The sequence below is a fragment of the Pelecanus crispus genome, chromosome 9, assembly GCF_030463565.1.
Source record: "Pelecanus crispus isolate bPelCri1 chromosome 9, bPelCri1.pri, whole genome shotgun sequence".
In the NCBI taxonomy this organism is placed as follows: Eukaryota; Metazoa; Chordata; class Aves; order Pelecaniformes; family Pelecanidae; genus Pelecanus; species Pelecanus crispus.
In genome coordinates this window covers 31959983-31979619 of record NC_134651.1, presented here as the reverse complement: position 1 = coordinate 31979619, position 19637 = coordinate 31959983, and the positions used below count along the sequence as shown (strand labels likewise).

At 44.0% G+C, this 19637-nt stretch overlaps 1 protein-coding gene across 1 annotated transcript in view; it reads left to right on the top strand.

Moving 5' to 3' along the window:
- The window catches only part of EXD3 (exonuclease 3'-5' domain containing 3), a 292624-nt gene that overhangs the window by 148916 nt on the left and 124071 nt on the right, over positions 1-19637 (top strand). Inside the window, 4 exon segments of the mRNA XM_075716908.1 lie at positions 1041-1207; positions 3620-3790; positions 10476-10529; positions 12229-12360. Coding sequence (XP_075573023.1) covers positions 1041-1207; positions 3620-3790; positions 10476-10529; positions 12229-12360 — 524 coding nt within the window.

The window sequence follows — 19637 nt, the reverse complement described above, 5'->3', positions numbered from 1 at the left end:
AAAATCGTTAAGTAGCAAATTAAGAAAATGACTTTGCAGATTAGTTCCTGTTCAGAGAAGCCAGCACATGCTATGTTTGTCCTTTTGCGGACATTGCTTTAATGGTTGAAGTTTAAACTGTCCAGTGATTCATTATTTCCCTTATGAAAGAATTCCTGTGCTTTGCAAATTTTGTCTGATGAAGCATCATCCCAGTGGCAACTCCTCTTAGTAACTGAAAGGAAGAAAGTCTACTTCCTTCTGCTTCATTTCACAGCCTTTCTGGGAAACAAGTGCTGCGTTCATTTGTCATAGTGAAGTGCTTGTTAGAGCAGGGTTAAAAATGGGTAGACATGGTGTCAGAAACTGCAGCACAGAATCAGTACTGTGGAAGGACTAGTGGAGTTTATTGCTGATTACCCCAGAGTCAGAAGTCTGGGACTAAATCTTTTCCTGAGGTATCAAAGGACAGTCTACTGAAGCAAACTAGCCCTTTGTTAAATTCTACTATCCTTGAAGCTGACACAGTTCCCACAAAAGTTAATCACCAGGACTTGTAAAACTGGCTTGGAGACTTAGACAGTTCCTGTTGCAAGGAATGGAGGCTGCATGGCAGTGCGTGTGGGCAGGTGATTGCAAACAACTCAGTTATTACTTTTTAAGATATTGCATCTAATGCGGAAGTTACCTTCCCATAGCTGAGATGCAGTAATAAATCCTGGGCAAGCTGCTGCTTAGTAACAATGGAGAGTAAAATGGGTTGGCTGAAGCTGTCTTACATGGTGGCTTGAACAGGCACACTACAATTTGCATTACATTAGAGCCAGAGACAGCAGAGCACCTGTCACTTTTTGAGCTCCTCTGCCTTCACTCTGTGATTGTGTGTTAGGTTGTGATGCTCACTGAATCAGTAAAAGAGTGCAGGATACAACATTAATAAGTTGGAGCTTCATAGGTCATTCAGTAGCATTTACAAAGGTGAGGGCTCTTCCTTGCATCAGGAAAGCCTCTGTTTTACTTTTGAATGAAACCAGCTGAGGCTCATATTCCCTTATTTTCAGCTTCAGATGCTTATTGTTTGCTGGAGATCTACGAGAAACTCTGTAAGGATCCAGTGAGCTTTGGTCTGAGTTCAGACCTGACTGAGAGTCTGGTGGGAAAACCAAGCATAAAACCCAGGGCAAAGAAGCAGCTGAGTAAACAAGAATTACCGTCACCTTCTGGACAGGTTTGTAAACATCTTCAAAGAGCTGCACATTGCTCAAGACCCCTGCAAAATCATATGTTGCCTTGTCTCTCAGTCATACTATTAACTATGCATGGCATGCCTGTTTGTAGTCTGTTCTCAGGACTATTGCAGCAAACATCTTCCTCACTCCTCCCCTTTACTGGTAAGATGTGCTTTCTCCTTTGCGTGCCTTGGTTCAGCTTTCCATGCAATTTTAGGTTCATTTGTCTTCGCAAAATGTTGGTGCGCATCTGTGTGGCAGAATCTAGCTAACCTTGCTGGTAGAAATGCTGCTTCCGCATTTCCTCAGTGGTGTGGGTTTGAATTCTGTGGCCTAGGTGTTACATCAATGAGGTTTCAAAACTGACTTCCTTACTTTTGCTTTTAACTGAGCTTCTACACTTTGGTTTCACATTGGGAATGCCTCCTTTATTGCGTCTGGAGTAGAATTCTGCAAAGTTAAAACCAAACAATTGATCAAAAAAGTCTTTCTGCTGATGGCTTTTCTCTGTCTCCCTGCCCACCACCACATACTCCGTGACTGGCCTCCCCCTGCAATGTATGTTGTGACAGAACCTTAAAACTCCACTGGCCATAACTTGGAGCTGTGTAACTCTGCTTAAACATCTTGGAATGTGACTGGTCCCTCTCTCTCAGTAGTAAAGTTTTACTTTTGAAATGCAACCATCCAGTTGTTTATGCACCTATGAAAACATTAGCAGAAAAAGAGTTTTGTTTATTAACTGAGAAGACTCACTATGGCTGTGTATCCTTCTGAGTAGTCCCAAATGTGTATTTAGCTCCTGAAGTCAATACTACCTTCCATGGTTGGACTGAGATGCTATTGATTATAGCCACCTTTTCAGGATCCTTTTCAAGTGTGTGTAAATGTACAGTATCCCACTAGTCTTAGTCAGGCAGTAAAACACAAAGCTGCTCAGTAGTTTCCTAAGCACTCTGCGTTCATGGGAATATTGTATGTTACAACAGACCTGACTGGCTGCTGCAGAGATGGGAAAAGTAAGTACTTCAGGCTTGAATTACCTTGTGAACTCGCAGGTCATCTTTGTGATCTGTACAGTCAGATTAATTAACCAAGAGGTAGTTGGTAAAACATGGACTGGGACTCAAAAAAGCAGACTTCTCCTGACTCTACATCCTGCATGACTCCAAGCTCTCTTTCCCAGTTTTTTCTGGTCCACTATCTGAAGTGGGGCTAATGACACTATTCTCCTTTATAAGCTTTTTGCTCTCTGCTGGCATGAAACGTGAGAAAAAAAGCTACGTACGACATTGCTGGCCATTGAATAAACACTAGCTAAGAGCCAGCTGCTGCTCCTTTACATCTGTTTGAACAGAAGCAGCAGCACAGGGTTAGTGTCTTCCAACTACTTCAACATTGAAGGGTCAGCTTGATCCGTTATCACAGCGCTCAAGGCACAGCTGCGTCCACCAAGGTCCTTGCAGGAGCCAGTGACAGTCCAGTCTACCCAGTTGCTGCAGAGCTTTGAGTGCATGTACCAGCTTCTGGGAGGTGCAGCATCACACAGATTGAGCTCTCGGATCTGAACTAGTTCACATGGTCAGCCCAGGTGTATTTGCACCATGTGCCACAGCATTTCGAGGCCTGAGTCTACTCCTGCAGAAATAATCCGCAGTGCTGCAGTAACTCTGGTTCCAAAGACAGTGTAGCCCTGCATAGGTGGTGGCTGTGTCCTTCGGTCATCCCAGCTGATTCAAGTTCCTGGAAGCAAAGCTGAACATTGGAGGTTCCTTAATAACTTCCTTGCTCCATGAATTTAGCTATTGTACTTCTGGGAGCCTCCCAACGACAGTCTCCAACTGCAGGAACTCCCCCAGCAGCAGACATTTTAAATAAAATAAACAGAATTCACCCACTGCCTATTTTTAAACTTCTGAAGATAACAAAGATGACGTGGTTGCTTTGTCTACCTGTTTCACCCTCTGTCTGTTAGATCCCCTTCCCAAATCATAACTTTGGCACATGCATACTAATTGCAGTGTAATTTGTTAGGGGGATAGCAGTCTTGAAGATATGTTTCTGTGACTTCATGAGAATGAATGTCTGTGTAGAGTGTAGAAGGCCAGGTTGGCATTTCTCCAGGGAAAGGCTGCAGATCCCTGCTTTGGGTGGTCAGCTGGCCAGTGAGTCAATGGCTAATTCAGAATTAGCCCCATCATGTGCTGCCTCCTGCCCAAGTGGTAGGTGGGTGATGTAGAAAGGACACGAACAAGGAACTAGAGGTGTTGCAGAGCATGGGGAAAATTGTAATCCAGGCGGTAAGGTACAGTTGGATTTGCCATGGCAGGTGAATGCAGGGAGGCAAAACCCAAATGTACTGGAAATCAGCCTTCTGTTCTGCTGCTTACAGATCTCTTGCCTTTCTGTAGCAATGCAAAGGATCCAAAAAGGAGACCTCATGCCCCCCTGCTCCCATCTCCCCAAAGGAGTTCAGTGTGGTCTGCGATAACATGCTGCAAGGCCTTGGGCGCTATCTTCGCTGCCTTGGTGTAGATGTCCGGATGCTGGAGAATGAGGATGATCATAGGAAAGCTGCTGAGGTTAGTCACATGTGCATGTTTATAGCTCCCATCTGTGCTCCTTGGGGAGGGTCTGCTGCTTACTGAGTGACTGCACTGGTTAGTTACTCAGGACGAACAGGCAGTGGATTGGCAGGAGCTGCCCAGCGCATACTTCCTTCTGGGCCCATGCTGAGACCCAGTTCTCTGGTTCAGTCTGAGAAGCTGTGCCACATGTTGTCTGCTATTAGCTAGTCCTTACAGTAGTGTGTGAGCTGGGTTCTCCATTTCCAGGAGATGGGAGGTGAGCAGAGAGTGCTGTGATCTCACGCCTTGTTTTCGTCTGTATGTTTGTGTCATTGACAGCTGGACTATTTGAAGTCATTAGAAGAACACAAGCAGAGTGTAAAGATGTGACCTGCAGTCTCAAGTGTCTTTGGTGGGGAAGTGGTGGTAGATTTGTAACAAGACAAAAGTCAGCGAAAGGAACCCAACATTCACTTAGGTTTCTAATGGACTCCAGTTTGGGCTTACAGGGAAGGTATTTGCCTGCCTTATGCCTGGGTCAATTGAGCAGAACCATAATCAAAAGATGGCTGTTCAATGTGAAAGGAAAAATTTCCATAGTAAATTGCCATATAATGTCCTAGCTGGCTACCACTTTGTGAGATGACTCAAAAGTGATCAGCCACAACTTGCAGTGAAATGTCTGGGAAAGGAAGAGTCTTTAACATACATGGGGACAATGAACATTGATCTGGACTCCCATAACGACTTTGACCCTCTGCCTCTCAGAGGAGAGACACATGCTTCTTTGTTTCAGACATACTTCTACTATGCCAGAAATTGGAGATATCCAGCCCACACAGTGTGTTGCTATCAAGTGTGCACTGATCACCCAGCCTGGTGCACAGGATGTTTCCTCTTCAGATGTCTGCATGGCCTGAGTCCTCAGCAGGCTCTAACTTCTGCAGAAATAATTAATATCTCATCTCTGCCAAACTTGCACAAGTCATTTAAACAAACTAGGTCTCACTGCCTCCCCCCAGAGCCCCGTCTCTACGTCTCATCCTGATACCTTATCGTGCTATGGACAGGATGTTTTACATTGCTTTCTCTATGGTGACCGGACAAACATCCTTTCACTATCAAAAGCCCTTGGAGTGTTACTGCATTGCAGAGCCTTTGATCTGTGCTTGGATAATCAAAGATAAAAACAGACTCCTCCCACCTTGCTTTATATCTGGCTAGTCCTGATTTAATAAAAGTTGAATGTTGACCACCCTACACCCGAAAACTTGTAAATGTTATTGCAAAGGCCAGGAGAAGGGTTTGGATCCTGGTCACTGAATACAAGATAGACAGTTTGGGTGTTGTCCCAACACAGTCTCAAACTAGTGTCACCAGGAGCACCTAAGTGTGTACAGAGTTAGTGTTTGTTCTTCATTAAAGTCATTTCACTGAAATGATTTATCAGTCATATTACACATCTCCTTGTGCCAAGAACTCCTGAATCGCCTGGCATTTGTTCCTTATTGTTCTCATTCCTGTTGCTTGTTAAAGTGACTTCAGGTATTTGTAGGCAGATGGGTCTTGTCCTCTATTATTTGAGATCAAACTTAGAAACCTGAGAGCTTTGTAGGTTGTGCTCAGGCAGCTATGGATTTTTTTTATTTTTTATTTTAGACTAACACATGTGACTAACTGGTTGGAGAAACCCCATGCCCAGGCTAAACTTGAAGTCTGTGTCCTGTGTACTGCTTCATGTTGTGCTGTTATTATTGGCTAATTTTTTTATCTTGGACAACAGTTGTCATGGCAAGTTTATCATGCCAGATCTGCAACCTTAGATCTGCCAGCCCATGAGAGCAGGACCTCTAACACCACAACCAGTGCATTCCTCTGCCCATATTTAGCTGCTGTGAGATGACACAGGTTTGCATTCTGTGTATTTAATGGTGCCATTTAATTAGGCACTGGAGAAGTGACTGGAGAAGTGACTGGAGAAGTGACTGATTAAAAGTTATCTGTCATAAGCACAGACACAGAAAATCTTGAAAAATGGAAAAATAGTAGAAATTTGTACTGAAAATTTCTCTGGTTAAATCTGTCCTCATGTTGAAGGCAAAGAGCTCACAGTCCATCCTTACAAAAACATTTTAGCCTCTGTTCATGAGCACCAGCTTCTCTGGGAAGAGCAGCTTTGTGTCCAAGTATGGGTGCCATATAATTTTCCAAGTCTTCTCATTTGGTGGGGTGGCAGTAACATTTTTACTGTGTAGCGCAATGCACGCAAGTGTTTGGCAAAGCAGGTGTGCAGCTGGGGGACAAAATTTGTACCAGATGTGCTGGCCATGCTCCTTTACCTGACTTTAGCAGCCTGTGCATTGAGACCTGGAGAGATTCAGCACATGCTTTCCCTGAAACATGTCCTTGCCTGGCAGTACTGCTCCAGTCCTGCACCTTAGGTAGGAGGCCCTTCTGGAGGGCCTTGGGTAGTGGCCCAGGCTGGCCCAAGCCTGGCTCCCTGTGATGTGGTAAAATAGGGAGGTCTCTCTTGAGAAGGGCTGTATGCATCCAGCTGTTCCTCACCAGGGGCTTCGGACTCCATCCTAAGGTAAAGAATGACTCCATCCGGTAAAGAATGTAGAGATTCAGTCTCTCTTATGCAACATCCTTCTGTGTGTGCAGCTGCCATTATTGGGGTAAGCCACCCTTTGCATTTGCACTTATTCCTATAAGCAACATGTTATTTCCGATTAATACATTTTTCTTTACTTAAATCACATCCTATCCCTGTTGTGTTTCTAGCCAGCTCTTCCAGCTTGTCTTCTGCAAACTCCTCTTTGCAGAGAATCTTAAACCTCTCTTTTGGGCCTTCTAGATAGATAATTGGAAGGAGGTGAGAAAGTTTCAGTGGGCGTTCCTCTTTTCTCTGCAATTCTGCAGAATTGGGTAGAGCAGCGGGATGCTTCTCATACTAACCTTAAAGGATGACCCACCAGCCTGTAGTGGCTACAGTAGATCTTGCAATGTTATATTTCAGGAGTGGAGCGGAAGCTTATAAGAAAATTTTGATAGTCTCTTAGGTCTCTAATTTCTAAGAAGAGACTTGGTGGAATCTCAGAGCCCCTTCAGTTGAGTTGTGCGTTAGTTTGTTTTATTTTTTTAATGGGCTGTGCTCTTGGTTTTCAAAATCATCCTCATTTCTAAGAATAATTTGCACGCTAAGGCAAACCTGGTATCTTTTGAAGTGTGAGAATAACCAGAAGGCTGGTAGAACTGGCTTCCTGCAGCTCCCATGGTGTAGAAGGTTCCCTTGCAAGGTTACACCTACTCCCCCAAAACTCCAGGTGAACCAGCAAGTTGGAGAGGAGGGCCAGGCTTAGATGGATCTCAGGAGCCAGTAAGAGCAATGTGCACCTGGATCTAAATTGCCCCTGGAGCCATGGGACACAAAGGGGACTTCTAATACTGCAGTGAGCAGAGCTTCATGTGATGGGGGAATCTAATCTCTGATCTCGTCTCAGCTTTGAATGTGTTTTTCCATATTTTTTATGTAAATTACATTCTTCAGGTTTGCTAGTCTTTTTACCTCCACACCAGTCTGCAGAGTAAATACGCAGAGGACAGATGAAGAACTGTTCTGCCTTCAAGATCAAGACTTTGCTTTTGATGTTTGGTCAGCAGGAGGAGAATGTCTTTCATTGGAGACCTTGATACAAATGGGTCTACATTAAGAAACAAAATTGGGTCAATGATTTTGGTGTGGTACTTAAGGCCACATTACGAAATCATGCAATAACTCAGTACAATTTATGGTTTTCAGGAATGCTGAAGAGAAGTCTAAGGTTGAAATACCAGCAGTACAGCAAGTGCACTGCAGGATTGGTCTGAGTATGTTCATAGCTATTAAACTCTTGGTTTACTGTCTGTTGTAAAAGAGCCTGAGAATAACAGGTAGGGGGCTTCAGGGTTAGATTGAGGTTTGTGACCCACTTCTCTAGTAGATCCTTGTCTGGGTGCTTTTCCAGCACACATCCTGGAGCAGATGCTTTGTGTCCACTCCCTTTTTGTCTGAACTGGACCCCTCCTGGCCTAGGCTCAGGATCACTGCTTCATCTCTGCCACTGCAAAGGGGGTCACAGCTTTTCTTGGAGCGCTGCCTTGCAAAGGGAGCACTGCAGTTTGCCTCTTCAAGGACATGTAACATTGCCCAAGATGTGTCATGCTCAGGCTTGGCAAATTTTAAATCTTAAATTACAAATCTACAGCCTTTTGCTGTGTTTCTTGAAACCTTCTTTGGCCTTAATTCAGGATCTTTTAGGTTGTCACAAATCATTCTGCCTCTGGTGCTGGCTTTGAAACATAGGGTCTCTCTCTGACCTCTTTGATCAGTTGTTGTCCTTGCAGGTCTCTCTTGTAGTAATTCATTTGAGTTCGTTCATCTCTGCAAGATGAAAGTTGGCTGAACAGACAGGCACGTTAAAGGCTAAATAATAATACCGAGTTATTAGGGAGTGCTTTCTATCCAGAAGGTCTAAGCCTTTTCCAGAGGAAGTTGATATTATCTTTTTAATAGATTTTGAAACTGAGGCCAATGCCCTCTGTGCAGCACTTGGGATGGAGCACAAGTCCCTGACACTCACCCCAACACACTACTCTGACGGTTCTTTCCTTTTATTTGCATCTCCAAGCACACATCTCCCGGATGGTCCCAGCACTGCCTTCTGTTATTTCTTTCAGAGGAAAAGAAGGAATTGTGCCCTTTTCTCCAGCACATATCCTCCGTGGTTTGTCAGATGTGTGCTATCACATGGGTTTTCTGGCTCTGCGTGCTTCTCCCAGTCGTTGTTCCAGAGACAGAAAAACATGCTGGAAGAGTTACTGCTTTTCTCCTTTTTATTTGATGTTCTTTGCCTGTCTCTGCAGAGCCATTTAGATAAGGGGATTTATCAAGCTTGAACTGATTAACCCTGGATGCAGGAAGTCAGAATAGAGTGTTCCAGCTGTGAAATCCTCAGACTTACCCTGAAGCACACATGGGTCTGAAGGAATTTCACATCTCTTTTCCCTTGTCGGCAAATCACTGTGGTGAACTTTTGCTGTTGCCTTAGTGGACTTCTCTCACTAATGTGCCATGAGGGTGGTTTGTTGGCAGGGCTGTTCAGTAACTGTGTGCAGTAGGATTGCATGCAGCATGGGGTGTCTCTGCTGCCACTTCAAGGTTCCTGTTCCTGGAGATTTTTTTTTCCTTTACTGAGAGAGAGGGTTGATTTTGATAGAAATCCGGTAATTTTGCCTATAGGAAGATGCTTTAGAAGCTGTTGCCAGTCACTTTCTCAGTGCAGAACTGGCAGCCAAACAGTGACTTCACAAAAAAGGGAGGAAAGTGGCTACCTGAAAGGTTAAGATAGGAAAAAAATGGTTGCTTAGTTGACTGCATGGGGAGTTTGTGCCTTCAGGGTCTTAAGAGAATAGCTATCCAAGACAGAGTTTAAAAATCTTGGTTTGGTTTTTTTTTTTTTGTGTTCCCTGGCTGTGCTTGGTGGTGTCAGACTGTCTGGGAAGTGCAGCAGGATTCTGATCCCAAATGTGTCCTCCTGCCAGGGTTAAAGAGTGATCCAGAGAGAACTTCTGAAACTCTCATCCAGAAGAGAGACCTCCGTGACACACATCTGGAAACAGTGAAAAATATGAGGGCTTCCAACAGAATCCAAGCCAGAGAAGAGAAGTAACCTTGTGCCTACCTCAAAGTGCCAATCTCTTGTCACCACTAGCAGAGCTGAAGTGCTGGTTCACATGGGAATCCTTCTATTGCTACGGCCATGAACTATTTCCCTCCTACAGGAGGGGGTGAAGGAGTGGGAGGGAGGGATGTCATTTAATCATATGAAGATCAGTCACACTTTCATCCTTGTGAAGAATTGCAGTTCCAGATTTAGTATCTCCTTTTGGCACCAAACCATTTGAAAGTGTCTCTTAGTCTATTGCAAGGGTCAGAAGTGCAGGTAATGAGTCCCCTGATAATTCAGTGCAGATCTTTCCCTTGGAGGACAAGACCTCTGATAAAAATGCAGGATTGAAAGTCAGGAGGTGATAAACTCTAACAGAGATGTTCTTTGCAACCTGGAAAGGGTGCATAATTTCTGTATGTCTGCTCTTGGGCTGCTGGGAGAATAATACCATCTTATCTTTAAGGAGTGGAGTGAGCATTGTTCTGTTAATGTCTATGAAGTTTGCAGACACATTTAATGGTACATTTTTTTGCTGGAATTACCTGCTTAAGTTATTTTTCCTTTCTCCCCTGTGCATTGCTGTGCGAGCAGAGCTGCTTGCTTCTTTGTGAACCAGACTGGGGAAATAGAAATAGTCTGGGTTAAGGAAAAAAAAAAGAAAGGTTTTTGATAGGATTATTTCAAGGTGGATCAGTTCCCTGGGCCATCTGCAGTGCAGATGCACAAGTAGCTTGTTCCAGCACATGTGAGGCAAGGCAGGTATTGGCAGAGAGGGGACATGTAGTGAGCAAGCGATACCTTGAGCTGCTATTGCTGTCAAGACCGTGTTGTTGAACCAGACCCAGATACTCTTGGCCTAGTGTATGTCGACACTGGAGAGAAAGACTCAATATTGCCAGTTCATGTTCTCTCTGCTTTGACTGAAAGAAAAGCTTGAATCCAGTGTAACTTCAGCCCATGTTCATTATGATTTTTACTTTTTTTTCCAGATTGCCCGACAGGACGGAAGAGTCATTTTAACCTCTGGACTCCCATATCAGACTGTAAGTGTTCAGAGCTTCTGGCATTTTTCTGGCTTTGTATCATTGCATGCTCTGGGATGTGCAGTGTAGGGAAGAGAAGTCAGTTGTGAATGCAACAGCAGGCTTGGCTTTTTCATCTTTTCTGCACTAAAAACTACATTAAGGGTGTTGAGATGTTTGCTGTTCTGAATGACCAAAGCTCATGATGACATGTTTTCTACTCAGTACTGCATCAGTGGGGAGAGCGATTTCTCTCCATTGGGGTGGGGGATAGAAATCAAGCCAAGCAATCCAGAACAAAGTGTTTCTGTTCGGCCTCACTGGCAGGTGAAAGGCAGCTTAATTCCCATGTTTTTTATCACAAAGATTCTTGTTTACTGACTGGCTCCACACTGACATAGTTTCAACACTTAAAAATCTTTCTCCAGGCTTGGAAGGGAGAGAATGGAAGCCACCAAGCATGGGGCCTGGTGGAAGCTCTAGAGTTTTTGTGTTCCTATAGATATACAAAAAACACAAAGCAAAACCCAGCCTTACCCTCAGCACCAGATGTTCAGAGCCCTTCATGAGACACACTTCAAAACGGAGTGTTGGGGGGAACATACCAAACTGTCAGTGGCTGCAGTGTTATCATGCCTGCTGCAGGTCCTTTGCACTTTGTTACTGCCCAAAAATTCATTTGGAAGCGTGAAACTATTCTGGATTGCACGCGTGAGCCAGAGTGCAGGACTTCTTTCTTACAAACTATCAATATAAAAGCTTCCAATTACTCAAGTAGTTAGTTGGAGTATTTGCAGAATGTAGATTGCTGATTTCCTACATAATAGCTGAGTATTGAAGATGACTCCCCCCATGATGAGACATTGTGATGAAAGTGCAGCTGTGCCACACTACAGGTTCCTTACCAGGACTGTGGTTCATGAGCCTGCAGTTGATGTAATAGGTAATTCAGCATCCAGCATGATCTTATTTGGTAAAGCTTTAATTTCAAAGTACTGTGTAGGAATAGCAAAAGGAAAATAACTGCTTCCCAGTGTATGATACTGTCCTGGAAAACATCTGGTTCCCTTTGTTCCATCACCTTTGTATGCCCTATGTGAGGACAGAATGGCTCTGCTAGGCTCCCTTACTTGCATGCAGCTGATCCCACCTTGCTGTGAGTAGTTCATAAAGATGTGCCTGGAACTTCCCAGTGCTTGTTCCCAGATACAAACTTGTCTGCTAAATGTTGAACAAATATCAAGGGACTGTCCACATCAACCACTTCAAATTCATTGGCTATCAATGAGCTCCAGGTGAAACAGTGTATAAACTAGAAGGGTTGAAGCAGTTAAACTGTCATTGGACATCATCTCCATCATACTGGTGTGATCTGGACAGGTTTCATGTGAAAGCTGTGATTAAATTCAGTTTTCTCTTGCTACTCCTGTCAGCACCACACCACCAAATTATAAGTTGAAGGGGACTTGGGCAATCGTATTTCATATATATATAAAATGCTACAGTGCTTCATTAGTCTCAGAACTATTGCAGCAGTGGCTAAGTGTTAAATTACCTATGCTGCTTGTTAGATCAAAATTTAGACTGTAAACACATACTAACTCCAAATATTATTTGTAATTAAAGCCAAACCAAGTGTATTGGGAAAAAAACCCCACAGATCATGATGCATGGAGTGCCTCATTTATTGTCTTTTTGGTTTACAACTTGTCTTTTGAAGCTGCAGTCCCAGGTAGCAGAAGGAAGGTGTTTCTCTGTGAACTGCTCAGAAAAGGCAAAAGAACAGGCCCTGCAGGTTCTGAAGCACTTCAACGTTCAAGTATCCCTGGCGGATATCTTCAGCCGCTGCCAGGTAGGACAAGGCTTGTTTGAGTTAAGAGTTCATGTGCGCTCGCCTTTTTGTGCACAGCAGGCGCTGCTTCAGCTTTTTGGGTCTTGTACTCAGTGTCTTCTACTTGGTTCCCAAGATTTCTGCTTGAACTTTGGCAACATCTTGCAAAGCTGTGAGGAGTTCTGAGTGTGTTAACATCCGTCAGAAGTGTTGATGACTAAGTCAGAAGAGCAGAGGCACTGCATCTGTGGCTTTGCTAGAAACTCTGCTGTTTTTCTGATTTTTGGTACTTGGCATGTGTTTTGGCATTGACTATCACGGTTATAGTCTCTTTGTTGCTGTGTTCTCTGTCTAGGACACATGCTGTTTTAATTATAAACCATGTTTAATTATGGCTCTGTGATTCTGATAACATTTAATTACTTTAATAGGAGGATTTTTTTTAGGACTGTATTTTTTTTTTCAGAAGCTATTAGGTTAATTCATGTCCATGCTAGTTGACGACTCCAGATTGTGTTTGGCACTGGATATCTGTGGATTGTTGTTAAGAAGAAATTTTAATTGTGTTAGCTCAAATCTCCATCTCTTCCAATTTCACTCTTCTATTTGTTACAGTAACACGCTGAAACCTATCCCTTCAAAAACTGTAGTATAAACCAACTTGCAACTTCAACATCTCTCATCTTATCAGTGTTTAAAGAGAGAAAAAGAAGAAACTGCAAATCTGGTGAGAAAAAGAGCTTTCTCTTAGGAATAAACAAGCCAGCTGAACACTTCAGTGAAGTCTGGCTCAGTGCCTTGTGGTCAGGCTCGCGGGGTCTCCTGGCCTGGTGGAACTGTGCAAGTGGTGTAGGAATAGCAATGACTTCTGAGCAAACACACTAGAGAGCATTTTCTAGACCTTTGCTTATGTCTGATGTTGGTTGTTGAAACTGTATCTGTAACTTACAGAGAAAATGAGAGTTGTCCAGCTGTGCAGGTTGTCTATAAGATGGGAATGACGTAACACCATGCAGATTGGATCGACATAATATGGGTTGATCTTACTTCAGGATAAATGTGTATATTCAGATATAAGATACTGTGTTCAGTCTTGAGGTTTTATTGTTCCAAGAACAGATTGCAGTTGTTATATAGTGGCATGCTGGCTTCTTTGCTATTTTAAAAAAACCTTTAAAAAAACTTGTGGATTCTCAGATTCCCTGAGATCCCATAAAATAGCAGTGTTCTTCCTGATGGTTGTTGAAATACCACAAGAATAAGCACACACAAAAAAAACATGCTGCAGAAAAGTCTGTGATATCTGTAATAAGTGCAGAAGACTGTGCAGCATCCGATATAAAACTGACCCCTTGCTCATGATCTGGAGTCTGGAAATGTTTAACTGTATGGCTTTTTAGTACGTGCTGTCTTAGTTTACAATATAAATAGGGGTAATCAATCTGGCTAGGAATATATACTAAGTGTTCTCTTACTTCCAGGAGAAATGCCTTCCCTGTAAATTGTGGTGGTAGAACAGCTGCATGTTTTATACCGCTAGGCATGGGAAGATGCTATTATTTGTCAAACTGCTCTGTGTTCTGAATCATATATTTACCTACATTTAAGGCTTTGGCATTTTGGACCTGATTTTGTTCAGCTGTCCTCTACAGACTGTACAAGTTTTGCTAATATGTTGCTGTCACTCTCGAGGAGAATCCAAGCTCTTACAGCTGCGCATGTCCAGCAGACGCCCAGCCAGTTACGCAGGAGTGCTTGGGACTGCAGCTCTCAGCAGGTCTGTGTGCGAGGGGAGAGCAGTGGGCAGTTGGTTGAGAAGGGTCATACGGCATAACTGCAGAGTATTGACTGCCCATGTAAAAAATGGCAAAATTCTGCTTTTAAGAGGGTGCTCTGGGGCCACTGTGGTTAACAGAGACCTCAGTGCTTCATTTGCAAGTTCTTTCTAAAACATCCTAATTCTCTGCCAACCTAATTGGGCTTAATTAGGATGGAGGCTAGATCCTCAAACTGCTGAGTTGTGCCTTCCATACTGCCTGTTCTGGTATTTAACTGGGTTACAGACCTCAGGGCTTGCAAACTGCTTTGAGGTCTGCCACCTCCTTGCAGAAATGTGTATTGCTAAAGGGTGACCGAAGGTTTTGGCTGTCCCTGTAGCAGAGGAGCACTGATGGAGTGCAAGCTGGGGCCTCCAGAAACACCCAAGTGCTGCTGCGTATGTGCTCAGCAGAAGGAGGAGGCCGCATAATACTCATTCGTAACCCAGACATTCTCCTTCTTCGCCTTCGTGGAGCTCAGCTGGACAGTGTCTGAACTGAGGGCCCAGCAGCAAAGAACAGCCCTGTTGTGCTTGTCAGAGCGCTGGAGATGGGTTATCGGCTGTGATCATCCATTGTAGATAAGCGTTTTCTGTGTGTCACAGGAAGCAATGTGGCATCCTGCCTGACTCTCTCTGTCTCGTGGAGCAAGGGCTTGTTTTGTCTCTTGGGCTTCTATCCTGTAAATTATTTGAGTCAATATGTCAGCAAATATTGTTGCTGTAACAATTAATGCGTGTAGCGCAGAGCACATGGTAAAAATAGGTCCCAATTCAATGCTGTACCCAAGATCACTGTAAAATATGTTTCCTCTGTCAGCTCCCTCAGCAGGGATCAACGGTCTCGCTTTTGCAGATATAAAGAATGGGCTTGCTTTGTAACCCTGCCAAAATACTGCCTTTTTGTGTTAAAACAATGGCAAACACCAGTTACCTTTGTCTGACTTATAGCAGCAAGTGCATGGAGAATTTCACCCATGGGCTTCTCGGCATTTCTGGTTTTACTTGTGCTGGGCTTCAACTTGGTTGTTCTGGTTAAAGGCTCCAGAAATGGAGACTGCTGCTGGCTGTGTCAGTTATGGCCTTCCAAGTATGATCTTCCTATTGCATGTGTCTCTCAAGTGCTGCATCTTAAGGACTCTGTGACGGTCATGGAGAGGCTTTAGCCAAGCCTGGTGTTGCCTTTGGTGAGGAACATTTTAGGGGTGCTGAGTGAAAATAAGATAAATTCTGTCTTCCGGTGACATGCGACCCCCTCCCCCCCCCAAGAATTCATACATTTCCTAGCCTTAAAATCTTTGAAATAAACCCATTCCCTCTATTTGAAATGCAAATGTCTTTTGTCTGTCACCTCTGCACACATTTGAATATCTTGTATACAGCTTTTCTTCTTTTCAGATATCCCAAAGTAGCTCCTTCAGAAAGGGGTGATGTGAAATGCATTCTGGAGGGTGTTCTTAGTGACAAATTCAGCACATTGTCCTTTACACTAGTCAGGAAGATCTTTGTGGACTTGTCAGGGGCTGTTGTGAGCAGCCTTAGGGTCAGCTACCAAACTGGCTTGAGTGGAAGATCAGTGATCCTCTGCTCTTGACAGCTCAGAGGAAGTTCTAACACAGAACTTGCATTTAAGAAAGAAAATAACAAAACCTGCTAAAGAAGGTGACCTCCTGAATGGCTATAGTTATGGATACAAACATCTGACAGCTAGGTTGTTTTATAGGGGCTTCTCTCACAGCTCTGTCCATTCAAGGAGGAGGTTATCTCCCACCCATCCTGGTGCGGCAGCCACACTTGCTCAGATGTGGTGTCCGTGCATGGGGCATGCCTGCCTGCTTTGACACTCACGTATGGCCTGGTGGGACAGCAGGAGGACTCCCTTCCAGTCTTGTAAAGAAACACTTGAAAATGGACATGGTTTGGCAGATACTACCTAGATGACTGACTTGGATTTTTCCATCTTGCTTTTCTGCGCTGTCTCATTGAAGATCCATCTGAAGCAGGTGTAGACTGCAAATACTGACCTGGCAGTGTAGTCGCTTTCTTGGTGATCCCAAGGTACCCAGGACATTTTGCTTTCTTTGGCTAAGGTATGGTGTCTGGCCTAGCCAACTTCTTGTCAGTGAAACAGCACTTGTGTCGAAGAAGATGAATTCAGGAAAGGGGCTGGCAGCACTTGGTTGTGAGTAATGCCACTCTGTGCAGCACTGACAGGATGAAATTATGGTTTGAATGGTGATAAACCGAGGAGATAAACAGTGCAAGTTGTTAGCTTTAAATCTTTATATCGCAAGTGTTTGTCATGACAGTTTGAAGGGAAAACCGTGTTCAGTGTTGTACAAGATCGCCGATAAATTACTCCTGTTATAGAAGAACCTTGTTAAAGGTTTATAACTCTGCTGTAAAATCCTTGCTGGTTTGAGTCTCTGCAGACAGATTTGGAGCCAGGAGGGCCTGTCCATCTTCAGAAAAGCTGAGTTGTGCTTTACTTGAAAGCATAACTGCTGCTCAGCTCAATTTTGAGTCTGAAGCTTTGCTCTTGTACAAGGGACGGAGTGGGCTGAGGGACCTGGGTCCTGTGGTATAGCTGTGCCACCTCCTTGCCTCCTTTGGGCCTGTCTTTCCTTTCCTTTCCCACCCTCTATTTGCCTTGACCCTTTAGGCTTTAAGCTGTCCGGGGCAGGGACCCTGTTTGAACAGTACCTAACACAGTGGGAGGCTGATCCCAGGTGAGGTTTCAAGGCTTTCCTGCAAGGAAAAATGATTGCAATTATATCCCCTGCAAAAAGTAAATGTGCACAGAAAAAAAACCCTCAGGATCCAGCTGCAGTTTCTGCAACTGAACAGCCCTGCATTTATTATAGGATTATCTACAAATTCAAATAGGTTGTCTCTTTCACTTCACTGAATGCTCTGATCCTAAATAAGCAAATTACATCACCTATTCTGGTGTCCTGTTTAACTTATGACCTCAGCCTGAGTGCTGCAGGATGTGAGAGATAGCTGCTTTATTTCATTGTCTGGAGATCTGATATCTTTTTTTCCCCCCCCTTCCCTGCTCTTTCAGTTTCAAAGCTGCTCACCCAAGCCCTTTAGAAAGGTGTTAGCATGGGATTAGGAGTAGGCGGAGAGGAGGGGGGAGGAAGAGAGGAAACCACTATTTTTTTTTAAATTAGGTGCAAAAGTGTTCTAACAGTTGCAGCAAATGTTTCTGGTTTTTTGTGGTTAAGGTAACGAATTTCATTGCTGCAAAGCTCATCATGTGCAAGCTGATTTACGCAGAGGGAGCCCAGTATGGAGCAATCCATTTAGCAGGGACAAAGAAAAAGGACTTATGATTAGATGAAAAACCCTGTGCTTGGGGCACTTTGCGAGAACCTTTGAAGCCAGCCTGGGAACTCTGGCAATATTAGTCGATAATTAGTAATATAGATCCCTCAAGCTGTCGTTTAAGTTGAAAATGTGCATGTCTCTCATGAGCCTCTGTCACACCAATCTGATCAGCAGGCTTTTTTGTTCCTTTTATGTGGGTTGCTCTGTCGGTCCAGATGATGATGAGAACTGCCAGACATCATCTTTCTCACTAACTTGTGAGCCGAGCAGCTATCTCCCTGCTCTAGCGTGTCATGGAAGTGGGACCAGGGCAATTTTGTTTTGTGGTCACCTTTCCTGGCCTGAGCAACAGTAATTTTATTCTTTTAAATGTACCAGTTGTCCTTCCCCATGCGCAGTGAAGAACGAGTAGAATTTAAAGGCTATGTATTTCGTAAAATGTTTATGCCCCAGCAGACAGCGAGGGGTTTGTCTCAGGAGTTGCTTAGGACAAAAAGCATCTGCAACTGAAATGGGGCTGAAGCAATCATCAAAGAATTTTAAAAATGTCAGTTCTTGGAGCCCACATTTCAGCTTTTGAGATGCCTTCCACTGACGCAACATTGTGTCCCTATTTACTTCCTTTCAGCCCAGAAATCTCTTTGGAAAGGGCTGTGTCACCATCTAAATGAAGAATTAAGAAGGGTTGTGTGCACTGGATTTTGTTGACTTGGGAATGCTGAGAAAGAGAATATCGTTTTGAAACCCTCTGTGGTTTAATAAAAGGTTCATCCATAGGATGCAATTTGTCAGTGCCTACAGGTCAGGAAAACCTGTGATTAACAGCATCTGTGGTTTCCCCAGATGTGTGAGTTAGCTGCTTGCTCCTCACCAGCCCTTAACCCAAACCAAAAACTCAGCCCTGTGCCTACCCACTACGTAGGCTGTGATTTCTTGCTTCAGAGGGCGATTGTTCAACACAAAGGGTAAGGCCCTCTTAATCTTTTTGTTTATCCTGGGCTTGGCAATTTAGATGTAATCTGCAACTTGTGCTGCTGAGGCTCTGGCCAGGAAGCACAGCTGGTATTATTCTGCTTCTACAGACATTGTCGAGGGAGCAAATTGACCTCAAAAGGTACTTGTCCTGGGACTGTTTGAATGTGAGCATTCAGTCATGAATGCACCTAGCCCTGGCACAGCAGCATTTCATTCAGAGGGATGTAGCTCTTTTTATTTGGAGTGGCTCTACACCACGGTTGTTAAATAGCATCAGGGTTTGTGATAATTTGTCATGGCAAACTGTGCTCCTTTCGAGTCTCCAGTTGAGAATTTTATTTGCTGATCTCTAAGGCTTTATAAACCCAAGTGAGGGCTCATAGCGAGTGGCTGCCATTACGTGCAGCGACATGGGGGCACACGGAAGCAACGTGCCTCGTCCAGGTGGAGATTCCAGCAGGAACTGAGTGAGCCCCAACCCACAGGTGCAGGGCAAGAGGGTGGGCAGCGTGCTGTCCATACCAGCTCCACTGTGCAATACACAACTGCGTACAGCACCGATCCTGTAAAATTCCCAGCCTGTAACTTGTTTGACATTGCGCTGCTGTCCATGTAAAGCTCAGAGCCCCCCCAAAAAAGGGCTCGGCTGGGCCTAATTCTCACCAGCGAGCCCGGACAGTGCTGCCTGGTTCCCACAGACTGTACACTTCCCTGCCAAGATTTCAGTATCTTCAGAAATTCAGTGGAGCATGAAGGTCACAGCAAGGGAAGAATGACAGCCTGAGACTTTTTTTTTCCCCTTTCACCAGCTCAGAGCAGACTGTTGTCTCTCTAGCATGTTGACTGTTTTCATAGGGTTAGCGTGAAGTTTACGTTTTACACAGACCAGTGGAAGTCAGATATGGGAATGCAGCAGATCAGCTGTGTTTCTTCAAGGAAGACGGTCTCATGTTGCAGACTTTCTTTCTCAGTGTCTGCAAAAGCTTGATTTTCAGTGAAATTTCCTTTACAGATCTTTGTCTTTAGGTTCTTTTTATGGACATATGTGAGAGACTGTACCTGAGGTTTCAGTTTGTGTATTATTTCCTTGCTCTTATTTTCACTTGCAAAGCTACAGGCGAATATTAAACTTTAGGAGGGGAAAAAGCTGTTAATTTTTCACGGTGTTAGGTAT